Source organism: Apium graveolens, chromosome 10 (assembly GCF_009905375.1).
Source record: "Apium graveolens cultivar Ventura chromosome 10, ASM990537v1, whole genome shotgun sequence".
Taxonomy (NCBI): domain Eukaryota; kingdom Viridiplantae; phylum Streptophyta; class Magnoliopsida; order Apiales; family Apiaceae; genus Apium; species Apium graveolens.
In genome coordinates, this window is record NC_133656.1 from 222,087,728 (window position 1) to 222,104,982 (window position 17,255).

The 17,255-nt window shown below is 32.7% G+C and overlaps 1 protein-coding gene across 1 annotated transcript; it reads right to left on the reverse strand.

The window, feature by feature from the left end:
* Positions 1-316: 316 nt before the first annotated feature.
* On the reverse strand, positions 317-3,592 carry LOC141693583 (protein STRICTOSIDINE SYNTHASE-LIKE 2-like). The gene is made up of 3 exons (XM_074498725.1): positions 3,178-3,592; positions 1,208-1,474; positions 317-990 (listed from the first exon to the last, which is right to left on the reverse strand). Exons 1-3 carry the CDS (start codon positions 3,474-3,476, stop codon positions 417-419), a joined length of 1,140 nt encoding a protein of 379 aa, XP_074354826.1. The 5' UTR covers positions 3,477-3,592; the 3' UTR covers positions 317-416.
* Positions 3,593-17,255: the final 13,663 nt, after the last annotated feature.

Sequence of the window (17,255 nt, forward strand, 5' to 3'; positions counted from 1 at the left end):
AAATAAATTTGAAAGGCTCCGGTATCTTTTTGTTGAATTCACGATCCTGTAAGAGTTTTTATTATTTTGCAAAAAGATCCTTATATGGACACATAAAATCCTAATCCCAACTAGAATATAATAAAATTTCCTGCTTATAATTTTACATCATCTTCAAGTAAATTTCAAAAATTAAATATTTGACATACACAATTACCTAATCTAAGAAGATATTGATTTTCTAATTAATTCTCGCACTTTTATCCACAAATAACAAATATTTTACCAGCTCAAATAACTTGCACAAATAATTTTCAGAATATTCTAATTTGAAATATTTATCTAAACGAATTAATATATGATATCTAATAAATAAATAAATGAAAATTACGGATTTTACACTATAAACCATATAAGGTTATATCATATTTTTGCAGTCATATTTTCATTCCGACTGCATAAGGCATGACAACAGATCCGATCCACAAATATCCATCTCTTTCATTCACTTCACTTGCATCTTTCCATACCTTTCCCGGTATGTCCTCAAATATTTGTATTATTTCACCATTCTCACTTAACTTCACTGCCACACCAGACCCCTCGTACTCTGATAACAAAAAAAACAGCTGTGTAACCTTAAAAGTGAGCATTCGAACAGAATTTCTGATCCTTGAATTCAAGGGAAGCCAGGCCCAAAACTCTGGTTCTTTTAAAGACCCAAGTGCCACCCAAAACTCTCCATTATCGTTCATCTTAATGTTGTCCGGATACCCTGGAAGTTCCGTAAATACTTCAAGTTTTCCAGCCTTTTGTGATGGTTGAAGCCACAACCTGAAAACTCTACACGTACTTGTCTCCGCAAAAATGAGGAAGTCTTTGTTTTTGGACAATGCGACTCCATTTGGAAAATAAAGATTCTTAAGAATCACCGTTGTCTCCTTAGTGTGAATATTATATTTCAGTAATCTACCAGTTTTATCTCCGGTAAGTAGCACTAAGTCGTAATTCCTGGAAAACAAGTATACAGAAAATAATATTTCAAATCTAACTTATATTAAAATCAAAATTGATAATGGCTTAACTAGGTTTGAATATCAATTTAAATTTCGAGAGTCAATTACCTATATGTACATAAACTTCTGCTGGATACATCTGGTTATATATTTAAGCAAGCAGGTCATTGAATTTGAGTAACATGGAGATATATATATAGGTAGATACATACCTGCGTGAATAGAGTGAGCTGCTATCTGTAAAGTATACATCCCCAGTGGTATCATCAATGTCCACACCGTTGGTAAATTTAAACGGAACACCCTCGGCTTCTGATGTGAGCTTAGTTGCTAGGCCGCCATTTGGGCCGACAACAAGGAGACCCATATAGGCATCCGCAATGTAAACATCTCCGGTCTTTTTATTGCTACATAAGCCCAATGGACGTCCACAGACGTCTTCTGTTTCCGTGTGATTATGCGGGCCTTCGCAACCAATTCTGTTGCGCAAACATATAAATACATAGGCCCAAATCTATATATTATAAAATTGTTGGATCACCCTTTTCCAGTGTTTGGTATCCATATTTTGTTAGGATATAATTTTTAACTTTAATTTGACTCAATAAATTATCTATTTTTAGGTTTGGTATCCATATTAGGTTTATAAAATATTCATGTACTTATTATGATCCATTTTAATTATAGAAATTTTGCAATACATAATTACTTATGGTAAGTTTTTAATATAAATTTGAAGTAAACTTTAAATTTTGGCAGATTAATTTATAGAAATGATCTTATAAAAATATATAACATATATAATATATAAAATAACATATGTAACGAAAAATAATTTTAAAATAAATCTATCATAATATATAAATGCAACACGCTTATTATAAGAATAACTTAGAGGGGTGTATTTATTTCAGATTTTAAAAATTTGATAATAATTCATGAATTTTAAAAGATTTTCGTTGATTTTATTTGTTCGTGGATTTTGATGGAGTTGATAAAAAATCCGTAGTCTTACTGATTTTGTGAATTTTTTCAAAAATCCTTCAAAATCTTATATATTTTAAAGAGATTTCAAAAAATTAAAAATGAATTAGCAAATCCATAATTCACCACTTTTTCAAATTAAAAAAAAATTCACGGACTTTTGAATACCATCAGATTTTGATGAATTTTTAAAAATCCAAATTGAATACCGCCGGATTTCAGTAGATTTTTTAAAATTTAAATTGAATACACTCAGGTTTTAAAAGATTTTTTTTAATCTCTATTCAATACCATAGATTTTAAAGGATTTTTTAAAATCCAAATTGAATATCTATTGATTTCAAGAATCTAAAAAAATCTTTTAAAATCTTGATTGAATACACCCTCTTTAATCTTTCGGAATCATATTACTCAATTTTAATTTATAAAATTTATTTATTTTTATTAAATAATTTTTTAGATACCCGTGTACAAAGCATGGGCTATAATATAGTATATATAAATTATGTGAGAAAAGTTATATGGAAACCACATTTTCACTAGAGATCACGTATATTTTGCACTATAAAATATATCATTTTGTGAAATATGTTTTAAGAATATCATTAATTCATTAAAATTATTGAAGATCATTTAAATTTAATAAGTATAATATGTATGTTCTGCAATTTGAACAAATATTCTGCAAACTAAATATATTTCGTAGAATAATTTTTTTTGTAATGTTCTACCTGCAGTACATATATGATATTTAAAATTTTAAATAAAATAATGATCTTTATAAAATATAATTCGTAAAATATTATATTTTACAATATTTATATGCAAATTTTTAGTTGCAGAACATAAGTCCGTGTCTCCAACAAAAATGCTATCACCCCGGAACTTTGACTCTAAATTCTGTTGCTCTATAAATATTTGAATCTAACAAGTAACGAGACTGAATTTAAAATATTTCTCCATTCCCATAGGCCTGATACTGAGAGAAAGTGTTAAACATGCATTGGTTGATACGGTGCTTTCACAAAAACTTGTTAACATGTTTTATCATCCAATCAGTAAAACTTCATAAGATGCACATGCACATTCACTTACCCGAAAAAGCTAAAAAAAAAAACTTAAAAAGAAATCCAAAAGAGACTATATAATTCCATCATAAAAATAAGCAGAGTCCGTGAAGTAAAGAAAGTTGGTGCACCTATCCGGAGTAGTAACAGAAAAGTTGGACCACCGGCGTTGATGTTGATTCCACTTGATAATCCGGCCATCGGAGACACCGGTGTAAGGCCCTTCACCGTTGACATCGAAAGCAAAGCTCTCGGGACCCTCTGCGTTAACAATTGGCATCACTTGAAACTGATGTGTACCATGGTTATAATCCTTCGACTTGTCTCCGAGTGTTCCATGAGAAAGAAAGGAGCTACTGAGAACAACAATAGTCAATACTGTTAATGTGGAAAAAACACACAATGTTGCGGATAACTTTTTCGAGTTCATGACTTTTGATCAGGTAGAGACAGAATAAATTTTATGGAGTACCAACAAAAGTTTTGATTGTAAACGCATGTAACTTGGGAAGGGGGCAGAGAAAAGTAACTTGATTCTTGTATATAAATAGTTTCTTCTGCTTTAGCAAAAAAATACTATAAGATACTCCATCGTCATTTTTCATTTTTTTTATGATATCTCGTCCATTTTTTTACATTTCAAAACTTATCAAAAATATTAATGAGTTCCGTATTTTCCCATTTTTCCTCCCTTTTCACACTACTTTTATCTGGCTATCTCTTTTTTATATATTAAAAATTAATGGATCTCACCGCTTCATCAACTTTTTTTTCCACTGTTTTATTTATATTTCTTAATATCCGTACTCAATTCTTTTGATAAAAAATTAAAAAGACCGAGGGAGTAAGCTTTTAATTTCGTCCACCGGTTCCACCAACTTCAACCGCATTCCAAAAACACAGGATATAAAATTATAACTTACTAATAATAGGAGAGACAGAAATGCTTATAGCGGTATATTGAATTTGCAAGAGGAAGGCAGTGGGTTTTTTTGGGAAATCTTAAAATACATAATTTATAATTTAAAATGTATAAATAATTTATAAGTGATAAATAGATAAAATTTATTTATATAAGTGTTTAGATAATTTATTAAAAGTCAAATTTTTTTTACTTAAATGAACTAAAATAAATAATTTTTTATAACAATTTTCTTAATTCGAGAATTTTAAATTATAAAAATATTTAAAAACATATATTTTAATATTACATTTAATAAAAAAGTAAAAAATTAAAATAAGTTAAGAAAGAGTACGTCGTTACTAACATTTCAGCTTATTACTCCCACCGTCCCTAAAAACGTTTCCCATTTGTGTCGACATATTTGCGAATGCAAACTTTTGATTGTTAATATCTTTAGTTTTGTATTAGTATTAAATATAAAAACTTTATTGTATTAAAATACTCATAAATACGAATTCAATAAGATCACTCATGACTATATTTGATTTTATAGATTAGACGTAAATTAATAATCAACCGTTTATCATAAATAGCGTAAAAAGTCAAAAAGGAAAACATAATATGAGATGGAAGGAGTAGCTTATAAATTATAAATTTAACTTATAAGTTAAGATCGACAAACAATCTCAAAAAGCTGTTATAAATTTATAAGTCATTAAATTAACTTATAAGTAATTTGTCGGGCCATTTATGTGTACATATATTTAAGATGAAACATTATTACAATATATAAATGAGACATCTACTTGATTATAAGTTCCCCCATTTCACATGCAACCCTAGCTCTTCTGCGGCTCATATTCATGTCCAAGCTGTTGCGGATCTTGATTGTGGGGTCTGCTCCATTTATTATTCTTACCTAATTTTGGATTTAATTAATTATTCACCTTTAAGAGATGTTCAGAAAAACCAAAGAACGTTTGTATAATTAACGTTTTGAAATACAGTATTATCTTTGTGTACTTGAGTATAGGTCGTGGAGCACTCATAATCGTACGTACTAAATTAGTAGCACAAGTCCTCTCGCTTGCAATTAAAGAAATTGGTTCTCTCGTGAACACATACTAAATATCTAAATTTATAAATTTTAAATATTTTTTTGATATAATTATTATTAATGTAGATGGTCCATCATTATAAAAAATATAATTTAATTAAAATAAATTAAATTATAAAAGATTGTATCTATTGTATGCCGTTAAACAAATTTTATATCAAAAACTATTAAATACTTAAGAGGCTGCACGTAGCACAATAATATGTGCGTGAAGTTTAAAAAATTCGAATTTTGTCTAGTAAATTTCTAAATTCAACTTTTTATTCTCAAATGCTTTCAAATTTAGGATTCTGTACTTTCTTTGATCAAACATTAAAACAAAATATGAGAAATGAAATCATATAAAATATATATATAATATTTTATCAAATATCTGTTGAACTTTTTAAAAAAATATTAAGGATACAAAATTAATTTTCAAAATAATTATAAAATGTCACAGGCCAAACTTATATTTTCTAAACACTATTACATAATTGGTCTTCAACAACATCCAAAAAAAATGTTAAAAATAGTGAAAACTGTAGCCATAATACGTAAGACAACACTTTTATCAATTTTGAGGATATTGAAAAATTGCACGTGACCTTTGATATTATTTCAACACATTTTAGAAAAATGTACCAACATCCATCGTATGTTGCCTTAGGGTTCTATGACGACATTTTTTACTTAATAACAACAATAGCAGTGGTATTGGCTTTAACTATATGGCAACACCCTCTATTCACTAGCAACACAATGTTGATATTGCCATAATTCTTATTGCAACATCTTTCTCCCTTTATAGCAACACAAGTAGAATAACATTTTTCATTTTTGCCAACACCTTATCATGTTATAGCAACACAAATTACTTTATTTTTTCAACACCTTATCATACTAAGACAACATTTTTAATGGCAATTTTTGAGCAACTTGTTATCTAATAAAACATCCCAATATTAATTAAATTAATGCAAATAGTAAACACACAAGATGTAACTCAATCAACTTAAAGAACTTTCACTGTAATTACTTGAATAAAGAACTTCCAAGTCACACCAACATAAAATTTCAAGTCATACTAATTTCAGTTTGGGCACATGCTTCTAATACATTGTGTGTAGTCATTACCTCTAGTTCTGCCATAAATTCCTGAAAGAAAAAAAAGGCATAGCCAACTGTCACAACATATAAACTAACCCAACTACTAATTAATGTCAAATGGGCCCACCCTTGAACTGTAATCCAGTTAAGTTGCTAATCAATTCATGAATACATATTCAGAAACAGCCTCCAGTGTAGCCTCCAGTGTTCCTTTTAGAAATAAGTGTTAGTGTGTGTGTCCTAGAGACAACACTATTATGTTTATGTTATGAGACATTTGGATTATTAATTATGATTCTATGAATTATTCTTTAGTAATTTGTTATATCTTTATCTTCTGCGATAAAATGTTAGATTAATAAATGTCCTTGAAATATGATATGTAAATCTATATCTCTAAGTACGTGACTTAGAAATGAGATTATGAGAATAGTATTGATATTCCTAAAGGTCCCTAGTCAAGTATTATTGCTAAGGGACGATAATAAATACGTTGAGACTAGTGTGTTTGTTGACTGATGATTACATCTCATTGATCATAGGTATGGTGATACTAAAGTCAAAACACAGGCACATGCATTAGATACATGGTGCTGGATTGACCCGTTGTGAGATACTACATGTTTAAAGTGTCATAAGTTAATCTCACAGTGATAATGATATATTGGTCCTTAGACCTGAAATCATTATATTTCTTGTTGTAAAAGACATGCCTGTACTTTAACAAGACTAAGACATTTTGTCAACCCTAAGTAAGTTGTGTTATTATTTTAATCTGTATTTTGTACTTGTAACACTTAAAGTCTGTAAAAATGCAAAGGATCAGACTAGAGTCTTTTTCCTGAAACCGTATCAAGCCTAAGGATTCTATCTGGAAGAAGATCAAGAAGATCATGCCTCAGAAGAATTTTGAAAACAAAGGAGTTGAATAAATCTGTTTGGAGAAAAATACTCTAAGTCAAGATCTCTACAAGTCACATATTTAATGTTATAGAGAAGTCATTCGAGAACTCCAGAATGGCTTATCGAGAAGTCACGAAAGCTACTAGAGAACTCAGTGAGATATCGACAAGCTAAATTGAAGACATGAAGATTAGAGATATCGACAAGTCATTTCTTCACTAGAGAACTCAGAGTTATCGACAAGTCTACATTCATTAGAGAAATCTGAGTTACCAATAAGTCAAGTTCCACTAGAGAACTCAGAGATATCGATAAGTCAAAATTCACTAGAGAACTCAGAGATATCGACAAGTCAAAATTCACTAGAGGACTCTGAGATTTTGACAAGTTAATTTGACTAGAGAACTCTTAGAAATTGACAAGTCAAGAAGCCACTAGAGAACTAAGAGTTAGCGATAAGTCAAAGTGAAGATGTGAAGACTAGAGATCTCGACAAGCCAAAATTCTCTTATAGAGAACTGAAGACCTTTACAAGCCAAACTAAATATAGAGTACTAGAGATCTCGATAAGCCAATATACTTATCGAGATGTCAAGTGTTCTATAAATCTAAACTGGAGATCTCGATGTACAATCTCAAAGTACAAAGTTGCAGATCAGTTCAATATCCAAGATAATCAATCGACAAACAATCCAACAGCTGGATTGACAAGTCTACAAAAAGAAGCTTGAATAATGTGCAAGATCAATGGTAAAGATTAACTGACAAAGGAAGATTAAAGTGAACACGGGATGCTAAAGATATGTTAAGCCATAAATGGAAGATCTGCTTTTCTATAAATAGAAATGACAAGTGACAATTTAGAAAAGCTAATAGCATGTCTTATTACACACCGTGTAAACCAGCAGTTAACTGAGTTATAAAGTTAACACTGGTCCTTAGTCAGGAGTAACAATTTAGATCAAATCTCTTGTAACACTCTCAAGGAGAAGCTAAGCTCTTTATTAACAAAGAGCCTAGAAATTTTGTAGCAAAAGAGTCTTAATTTTAATATAAAATTATGTGAGTTTTGAAGATCTGTGTTCTTTATTTTTCTGCAAGTTTAAATTCTGCATGAACACATTTCACTACAAGAATTAATTTACTTTGTTCAACCATAAACACTCAAGAAAAGCTCAAAAACAGTAAAACACATTCACCCCCCCCCCTCTGTGTGTTATTCATTTCCTAACAAGTGGTATCAGAGCAAAATCTGAAAGTAAACAGATTTAAGATCTTGGAAGAATGAATACACATAAAATCAGTAGCATCAAAATTCCTACCTTTGTCAAAGCTAACTACACTCTTTGAAAAAAGAAAATGATGCTGTTCATCAAGATGGCCAATCCACTCTACATTCAGATCCTCAAGAGTGGATCTTTCATTCCTATGGTTAGAGTTGATGAATCTACAGATGGAGACATGATTATCCCAGCTCATTTTGCTCCAAAAGATCCTTCTGAGTATTTTGACCTTGAAAATGAGAAAGTCTCACTAGATAGTATCTTGCAATTAATATTGATTGTGTCACTTGAAAATATGATGTACAATAACATTGTCAACTGTGACACTGCCAAGAAAATTTGGGAAAAGATTGAGATACTCTGTGAAGGAACTGAAGAAGTTAGGTCAAACCAAAGAAGAATACTGATTTCATAGTATGAGGGGTTTATGGCAAAGCCAAAGGAAAGTATTACTGATGTGTTTAAAAGGTTTAACAAGCTGATAAATGATTTGCAGCTTCATGACAAATATTATGAAGCTGAAGAAGTGAACTTGAAGTTCTTGCTTACTCTCCCTGAACATTTGGGACAGAAAATCTCAGCAATCAGGGAAGGGAGAAACTTGAGCAGAATAACTCTAGAAGTTCTATATGGAATTCTCAAAATATATGAACTAGAGATGATTCAAAGACAATCATTGAGATCTGTTCAATGACATGTTATGGATGGTTCAAGTGCTTTAATTGTAAATGAAAGCCAAACATCTAATGATGAACCAAGATATCAAACTCCAGTTGCCTCAACAAGTGAGCAAAGAACAAATGATTCACAAGAGCATGTCATTCTGGAATTGGAAAAGGATGAGTTCTATACCTTGAAGAACTGGATGAGCTAGATCAGTCAATGGCCTATTTAGCTAGGAAATTCTCTAATATTAGAGTAAAGAAGCCAAGATACTTCAAGAATAAAGGACAGTCCTTCAACAAAGACAACAACTGGAAGGAAAAAGGGAAGTACAATTCTGATAGCAAGAATGGCTACAAAACTGGATCTTTTGATAGATCTAATATAAGATGCTTCAATTGTGATGGACAAGGCCACTTTGCTACAGAATACAGGAAACCCAAGAAAGCAAAGAAAAACAAGGCTTATCTTGAACTTGAAGCAAAGTATGAAGCTCTTCTAAGGAAATAACAAAGTAAAGCTTATATTGCAGAGGGTAAAAGTTGGGATGACTCAGAGAGTGATGAAGATGAAGAATTTGGTAATTATGCACTCATGGACCTAGAGCAAGGAGAATAATCCTAATCTAAATCACAGACACCAACTCTTACCACTATTGATTTAAATATGAATCAATACAAGAAAACTGTTGAAAGATGAGCACAAAAATGTTTCACATTCACACAAGCATGGTTGTTGCTAATGAAGAAGTTAGCAGATTAACAAAGATAAATGAGAAGTTTGAAAGTGAGAAGTAAGAAACTGAATTATTGTTGGTGGAGCTTGAAGCTTTAAGACAAGAAAATGCTTATCTAAAGAACAAGCTCAAGTGTGCAAATGAAATTGAAGCAGTGCTAAGGGGGAAGTTGGAAAAGAATGAAGTGAAGATGAAATCCTTCAGAAATGCATCTGAACTGGTCGGACAGTATCATGAGAAGAATAAGCCATGTGCGAACATTGCTATTGGCCTTGACTATGATGCCATGAATGACAAAAAGAAGACTGTAGGTGACAAAGGGAAAGCAAAGAAAACTGAGAATTCTCCATCCTTTTTGAAAGAGATTAATGCACCTATATTCAAAGCATGTGAGGTCAACTTCAGTGAAGAAGAATTGATTATCAAGCAAGAAATTAATGATGAAGATAAAGAGAAGAAAATTGAAGAATTAGTTCAGTCTTCCAATACTGAAGAGAACCTCATGAACAAACAAAGTCCCAAGACACTTGTTAAAGAAACCAAAACTGAAGATGCAAGAAATAAAAGGAAAAATAGAAATGGGAAAATAGGGATAAACAAATGCAATAATTTTGCTTATGTTGCAAATGCTCCTAGAAAGAAGTGTGAAAAATATGGCTCTGCAAATCATCTAACTCACCTCTGTAAAAAGGTTGTTAGCAAGCCAACTGAAGGAACTTGCAAATATAATGAATCAAATTCAAATGATCCCTATTCATTCTGTGACAAGTTTGATTGCATTCCTTGCAACTTGAAAGTAATGAAGAGTTGCCAAAAACTGAGAGTAGACCTTAAAGAAAAAAGAAATGAGTCCACGTCAAAAGGAAAACATGCACAACAGTCACTGAATTCTATCTCTTCTAAAATAAGTCATTCTACTTCTGCTGGACAAGTTACTAAGAAGAAACTACCCAACACTGCTTGGATTTCCAAACACACTTAAGACTCATTATGTGCAAGGCATAGTGAAGAGAGTCATCTGGATCATAGACAGTGGATGTTTAAGGCATATGACAGGTGGTAAAGCCCTGCTATCACAATTTAAGGGAAAGGCTGGCCCTTTGGTGACCTTTGGAGACAATAACAAAGGATTCACAATGGGAGATGGCAAGATTGTTTCTGAAAATATTGACTTTGATAATGTAGCACTGATAGCTGGTCTTGGAGCGAATCTTCTCAGAATTAGCAAATTTGCAGATAAAGGTCTTAAGTCTTATTCAACAAAAACGAATGCACTGTTATCAGCAAAATAACTGGTGAAGTTGCTCTGAAATGAGCAAGAAAATGAAGCTTGTTTGTTGAAGATTTTGACTCAATAAATAAGAATAGTATTTGTTGCTTCTACACCAAGGCATCAGAAGAAATAAACAAGCTCTGGCATAAAAATCTGTCTCACTTGATTTTCAGGGAAATTAACACCTTGTCAAAAAGGATTTGGTTAGAGACATGCCTAAGATGGAGCTTGCTCAAGTTGAAGTTTGTGAAGTCTGTCAGAATAAGAAAATGGAAGAAAACTCAACTTGGGATTATGGTATTCTAAGGGAATCAGTTTTGAAGTTGTTAGTTTCACAGATACAGATTTTGCTGGATGGAGGGTTGACATAAAGAGTTCCAGTGGAAGCTGTCAATTTTGTCTTTTCAAAGACTTGTATCCTGGTATAGCAAGAGCTCATTTTAGTACTAGCAGAAAAATAATTAGCTGACATTTTTACTAAACCTTTGGATGAAACAATTTTTACTGGACTTGTAGGTGAAATTGGATTGCTTAATTCTTCATCCTAAGGCAAGAACTCAGCTATTATTTTGCAGCAAATTAATCTCTAGTAAATCAAAATTAATTTGATTAAATTGGAAATTAACTGAAATATGAATTATAAATATTTCAGAAATCTCTGCATATTTGTTTTTCAAATTTAAATTTAACTTGGAATTTTTCAAATTCTAAGTAAACTGCTCAGTTGTTAATTTACATTCTTAATATGTAAAATTAACACAAGACAGAATTACATAAACCAAAAGTATATAGATAACTAAGTTCTCGATAAGTTAAATTGACTTCTCAACAAATCATTTTAGGACTTCTTGAGTGAGTCCTCGATAAGTCAATTACTGACTTCTCGAGTGACTTAATATGACTTATCGATAAGTATTTGTAGAGTTCTCTAGTAGTGTTAATTTACGGAGTTCTCAACGAGTGTAATTTTTGACTTATCAATAACTCAGAATTAAAATAATTTAATTTAATAAATTATTTTGGTAAAATACTTTTGGAAAATTTATTATAATTTTATTTTGAACTTGTTCTAATAAAAGTTGGAATTAATTCAGTCAACCTTTTTGGACAAACTGAGTATTTATTTTACATCTCGATAAGTCAATTTTGAGTTCTCTAAAAGAGTAATTTAAAATGACTTCGCGATATGTACTTCTTTTCTTAAAATGACTTCTCGATAGACAAACTCCAAACGTCTATTTTTGAGTTCTCGACAAGTCATTTACTTTTACTATAAATACCCAGACTTCTCGATACATACACATACTTATAACTTCGAGATCTAAATTGACCTAGCCTTTCAAGCAAAAACCCATTTTTCTCTCGTTTCTACTCCTTTCTCAAAAATTCTTCTTCCCATTCTCTCTTATTAAACTACAATGGCACAAAACACTATTAGAGCAACTATCCAAGAGAAAGGAACAAACTTCTTGGCTTTTACTGATGCTAACCAAGCCCCTGACAGTTTCAAGGGGTTTGTGAAATTTCTGTTTGAATCGTACATTGCAGGAGCCTTGACTGCTAATCCGGTGTTGTACCTGGATGTGTTGCATGCTTTTTGGACTACAAATGTGGTGATGACTGTGATGCATGAGGAAGCTGTATCCTTGGTAGTGACTTGCTCGGTTGGAGGTCAACAAATTGAGTTTAATGAGCAGGATATGAACCTAGCTTTGGGACTGCCTACTGCAAATCTGGTGGAAGTGCCAACTCCTGATGAGCTGATTGAGTTTCTGGACTTCATCAACTATGGTGGAAGAATCAACTTATCAAGCCTAAACAAAACCAATCTAAGGAAGGAGTGGTCATTCATTTTTGATTCAGTGGTGAGAGCCTTTACATGCAGGAAGACAGGATATGACAACATTTTAAGTGTGGTACAAAAGCTGGTGTATTCAATTGCCCACAAAAAACACTTGAATGTTGGTCTGCTGATCCTGGAAGAACTTGCAACCAGGCTAACTATGCCCCTATCAGCTAGAGGTAAGGAAATTTTCTTCCCTAGATTTATTATGTCCACTTTAAATTATAAAGTAGCAGACATACACCTACTGAATGGTATAGATAGTACTAAATTAGGCAATTGTAAGCAAGTGTCCAAAATAATATTTGGTTCACTTACTACAAAGAATAAGGTCAATGTAAGTCTGAAAATCACTCCATTTATGTTGGAGAGGTTTAGGACTTACCCTTATCCAATGCATGAGATCTAATGCACAATCTAGCATAACTATGATTCCTGAACCTGTGGAAGTACAAACACAAGAACACCAACATGAATCTTCCCAAGCTGCAACCATTCTTTCACAACCTTTAGAAGCTAGGAAACTGTTGGGAATATGTTATGAACTTGATGATTACATTAACAAAACACCTTAGTAGATTTAACTTAGTGAAAAATGTAGCACCATATGGATGATCAATTATAGTCCCGACGGATAATTCAATATAGTCCCGACGGATGACTAATTAATATCCATCGGGTGAGTAGCTTATGTAACAATAAGTCATGTAGCACATTTCTGCAAACATCTTTGTATAGATTCTGTAGTAGCATATAACTCATGTTGACTTTAATTAGATATGCAGAATAGGTTGATTAATTGTAAATAAAAGATGTCTTGTAATTCTGTATAAGTGAAATGAAGTCAAGTGTCAAATAGCTACCCGACAGATGATCAACAAAGCTACCCGACGGATGATCAACAAGGCAACCCGACGGATAACAAGCATTTACCCGACAAATGATCAATTCAAACATCTGTTGACAGTGATAACACAGTCATATGCGTTGGGTGTTTGCAAAATGAATGTGAAAGCCTGTTTAACAGGAAATGAGAACAAAGAAGCATTACCATTTCCATGCAAGTTTAGAAGATTTTCAAAGATGCTAGAATAAAGTAGTGAAGCAGCATGGAGTTTGACTTGATAGTTTTATTTTATTATCCTGTCTTATTACCATATAAACTTGGTGGTATATAAACCAAGTGTAGCTAGTAGAACAAACAACTAAGCAAACACTTTTAGAAGAGAAATAGAAAAAGCAATAACTGTTAAGAATTTCTCTGTACTTTGTTTGTTCACTTGTAAAGCAGTTGTGAGACATTTTGTTCTTCACAGAGTTTTTAAATCGATATATATAGGGAGTTGCTTAAATGAGAACCCCAATTATAATGAGATATGAGATCTAATCTCAGCCCTCCATTTTATAATATTTTTTATTTTTTTAATCTCTACCACACATTTCCTTTTCCCGCCCAACTCTTTTCTTATTAATCCTCTCGACACCCACCCCACCCACTGACTGCATTCTCTCCACTCTCACTACTCGATGTCACCGCCGCCACTCCACCACTCCTGGCCGGACTGTTCACTCCCCCTTCTCCTCTCTCTCTCTCTCTCTCTCTCCCTCCCTCCCCCTCTTCAACGAATTAAATACACACACCACCACACTTTCCGTTCGAACTCAGTTCATTCCCCATTAGATCTGCTTTTATTGATTCGTTCACTATTAATTTCACCGATCAGAGCTTCCCCTCGAATATTGTCTCTACAATTGCTTCAATATGTATAGTTTAAAATTTGTTGTTCAATATCATAGGTAATTTTTCATAAAATTATGGTGATTCTTCCGATATGGGGGGGGGTCAGTAGATGGTGGTGGTTGTGGTGGTGATTATGACATGGTGGATTTGATTGTGGTGTTTATAGTTAATATGGTGATTTTTGTTATAATAGTGGTGACCGGAGTTGATGAATTGAGTTGGTGGTGGATCTAGTGGGTATAGGTAGTGGCTGGTTGTGGTGATTTGTTTATTTCGGAGGTGATTTTTTTTTATCGCTTGTCGGTTGCGTTGATTTTTTTATTTTTCAATGGTGATTTCTAGTTTTCCGGTGGTGATTTTTGATTTGACGGTAGTGATTTTATGTTTGGCGGTGGTGATTTTCTGGTGGTCGCCGGAGGTGGTGGTGGCCAGAAATGGTGGTTGTTGGAGGTGGTGGTGGATGGTAAGTAAAATGTACAAGATGGAAGAGATGATGGTTGGAGAAGATGATGAGATTTAAAATGAATGGTCTAGATTAAAAATAGATTTAAATTTTTATGGTTGAGATTAGATCTCATATCTCACCAAAACAGTTCTCAATGAAGTAAGACCCTATATATATATATATATATATATATATATATATATATCTGGTAAATACTTTCAAATCCACCAGAAAGTTTTTAAAGACTTGTGTTTTTAATTACTTTGTGTTTTTGATTTATTTAACTTGTGATTCCGCACCTTGCAAATCAAAACACTTATATATATATAGTTTGAGTTAGAACATTTTGTAATTCAGAAAAAGTTTACTAGAATTATATTCAACCCCCCTTCTGTAATTCTTGTTGCATTGTTAGGGACTAACAATTAGTATCAGAGCAAGCTCTTGAAGCACAAAGAGTTTAAAGATCACAACAAACAGCAAGATGAACAAGAAGGATGTTGGAGTCAAGATTCCTTTTATGGACAAAGATAATTACCATCACTGGAAGGTAAAAATGCATCTTCATTTACTTTCTCAAGATGAGGCCTATGTGGATTACATAGAGAGAGGTCCTCATGTACCAATAAGAGCTACAACTAGAAATGAGCCATCAGTTCCCAAACCAAGGCATGAATGGTTAGATCCTGATATTGAACAAGTCAGGAAAGACAAGAAGGCCATGAATATTCTGTTCAATGGAGTTGATGGTGACATGTTTGATAACATCATTAACTGCAAGACAGCCAAGGAAGTTTGGGATACCATTCAAATAATCTGTGATGGCACTGAACAAGTTAAAGAAAACAAGATGCAGTTACTAATTCAGTAATATGAGCATTTCCACAATGAAGAAAGTGAAACTCTCACTGATATCTTTAGTAGATTTCAAAAGCTACTAAATGCTCTGAAGCTGCATGGAAGAGTCTTCCAAACCAAAGACTCTAACTCAAATTCCTGAGATCCCTTCCAAAAGAATGGAAACCAATGACAGTTTCCTTGAGAAATTCACAAGAATATAAGGAGTTTACACTAGAGAGACTGTATGGCATTGTAAAGACTTATGAGCTTGAAATAGAGCAAGATGAAAGAATGGAGAAAGGGATGAAGAAAGGAGGATCCATTGCACTGGTTGCTGAGTTAGAGAAAGAGAAGGAGATGAAGATAGAAGCTGTTGAGTCTACTTCAAAGGTCTGTGAAAACAAGGGCAAGGGGCTGGTAACAGAAAATGAAGATTCTTTGAGCCAAGATGATATGGATGATATTGATGAACATCTTGCATTTCTTTCCAGAAGATTTTCTAAGCTCAAGTTCAAGAAGAACTTTGGAGCAGCTAAGCCAAATAGAAACATGGTGGATAAATCAAAATTCAAGTGTTTCAAATGTGGCTTGGCAGGGCACTTTGCCAGTGAGGGTAGAAAGTCAGATTCCAACAAGAAGAAGTTTGAGCCTGTGGATTATAAATAGAAGTATTTTGAGTTGCACAAACAAAAGGAAAGGGCTTTTATTACACAAGAAAATGACTGGGCAGCGATGGTCTGGATAAGGATGAAGATGTCAGTTATGTCAATCTAGCCCTAATGGCCAAGTCTGATGAAACAGAGACAAGTTCTTCAGGTAATCACCACTAACCTTGCACATTTATCTAAAGCTGAGTGTAATGATGTAATAAATGACATGTCTACATAATTATATCATTTGCGTGCTACACTTAAGTCTCTCACTCAGGAAAATGCTAAAATCAAAGAAAATAATTTGTTTTTAAGTGAGAGGAATAATGTGCTAGAGTCTCAGTTTATTAAATTTGAAAAATTGAGAATAGAATGTAAGATTGCTAAGGATGAATTAACTGAGTCCTTGAAGAAAGAAGAGATTTTGAAGAAGCAGCTTGAATAAGAACAGGAGGTGATTAAGGCATGGAAATCATCTAGAGATGTCCATGCTCAAATCACCAAAGTTCAAGGTATTGAGTCCTTCTGTGATGCAGCCTGGAAAAAGAGTAAAGAGAAGCTATAATCTAATTTGGTTGAAGGATTGCTAACAGATGTAGACTCGACGGATGATGAGAGTCATCCGTCGGATAATCAAGAAGGTTATTCGTCGAGTGACATAAATCCTTATCCGTCGGCTGCGAGCAAACCTGTGAGTAAATCCAAACTTGCCAAGTTAAATG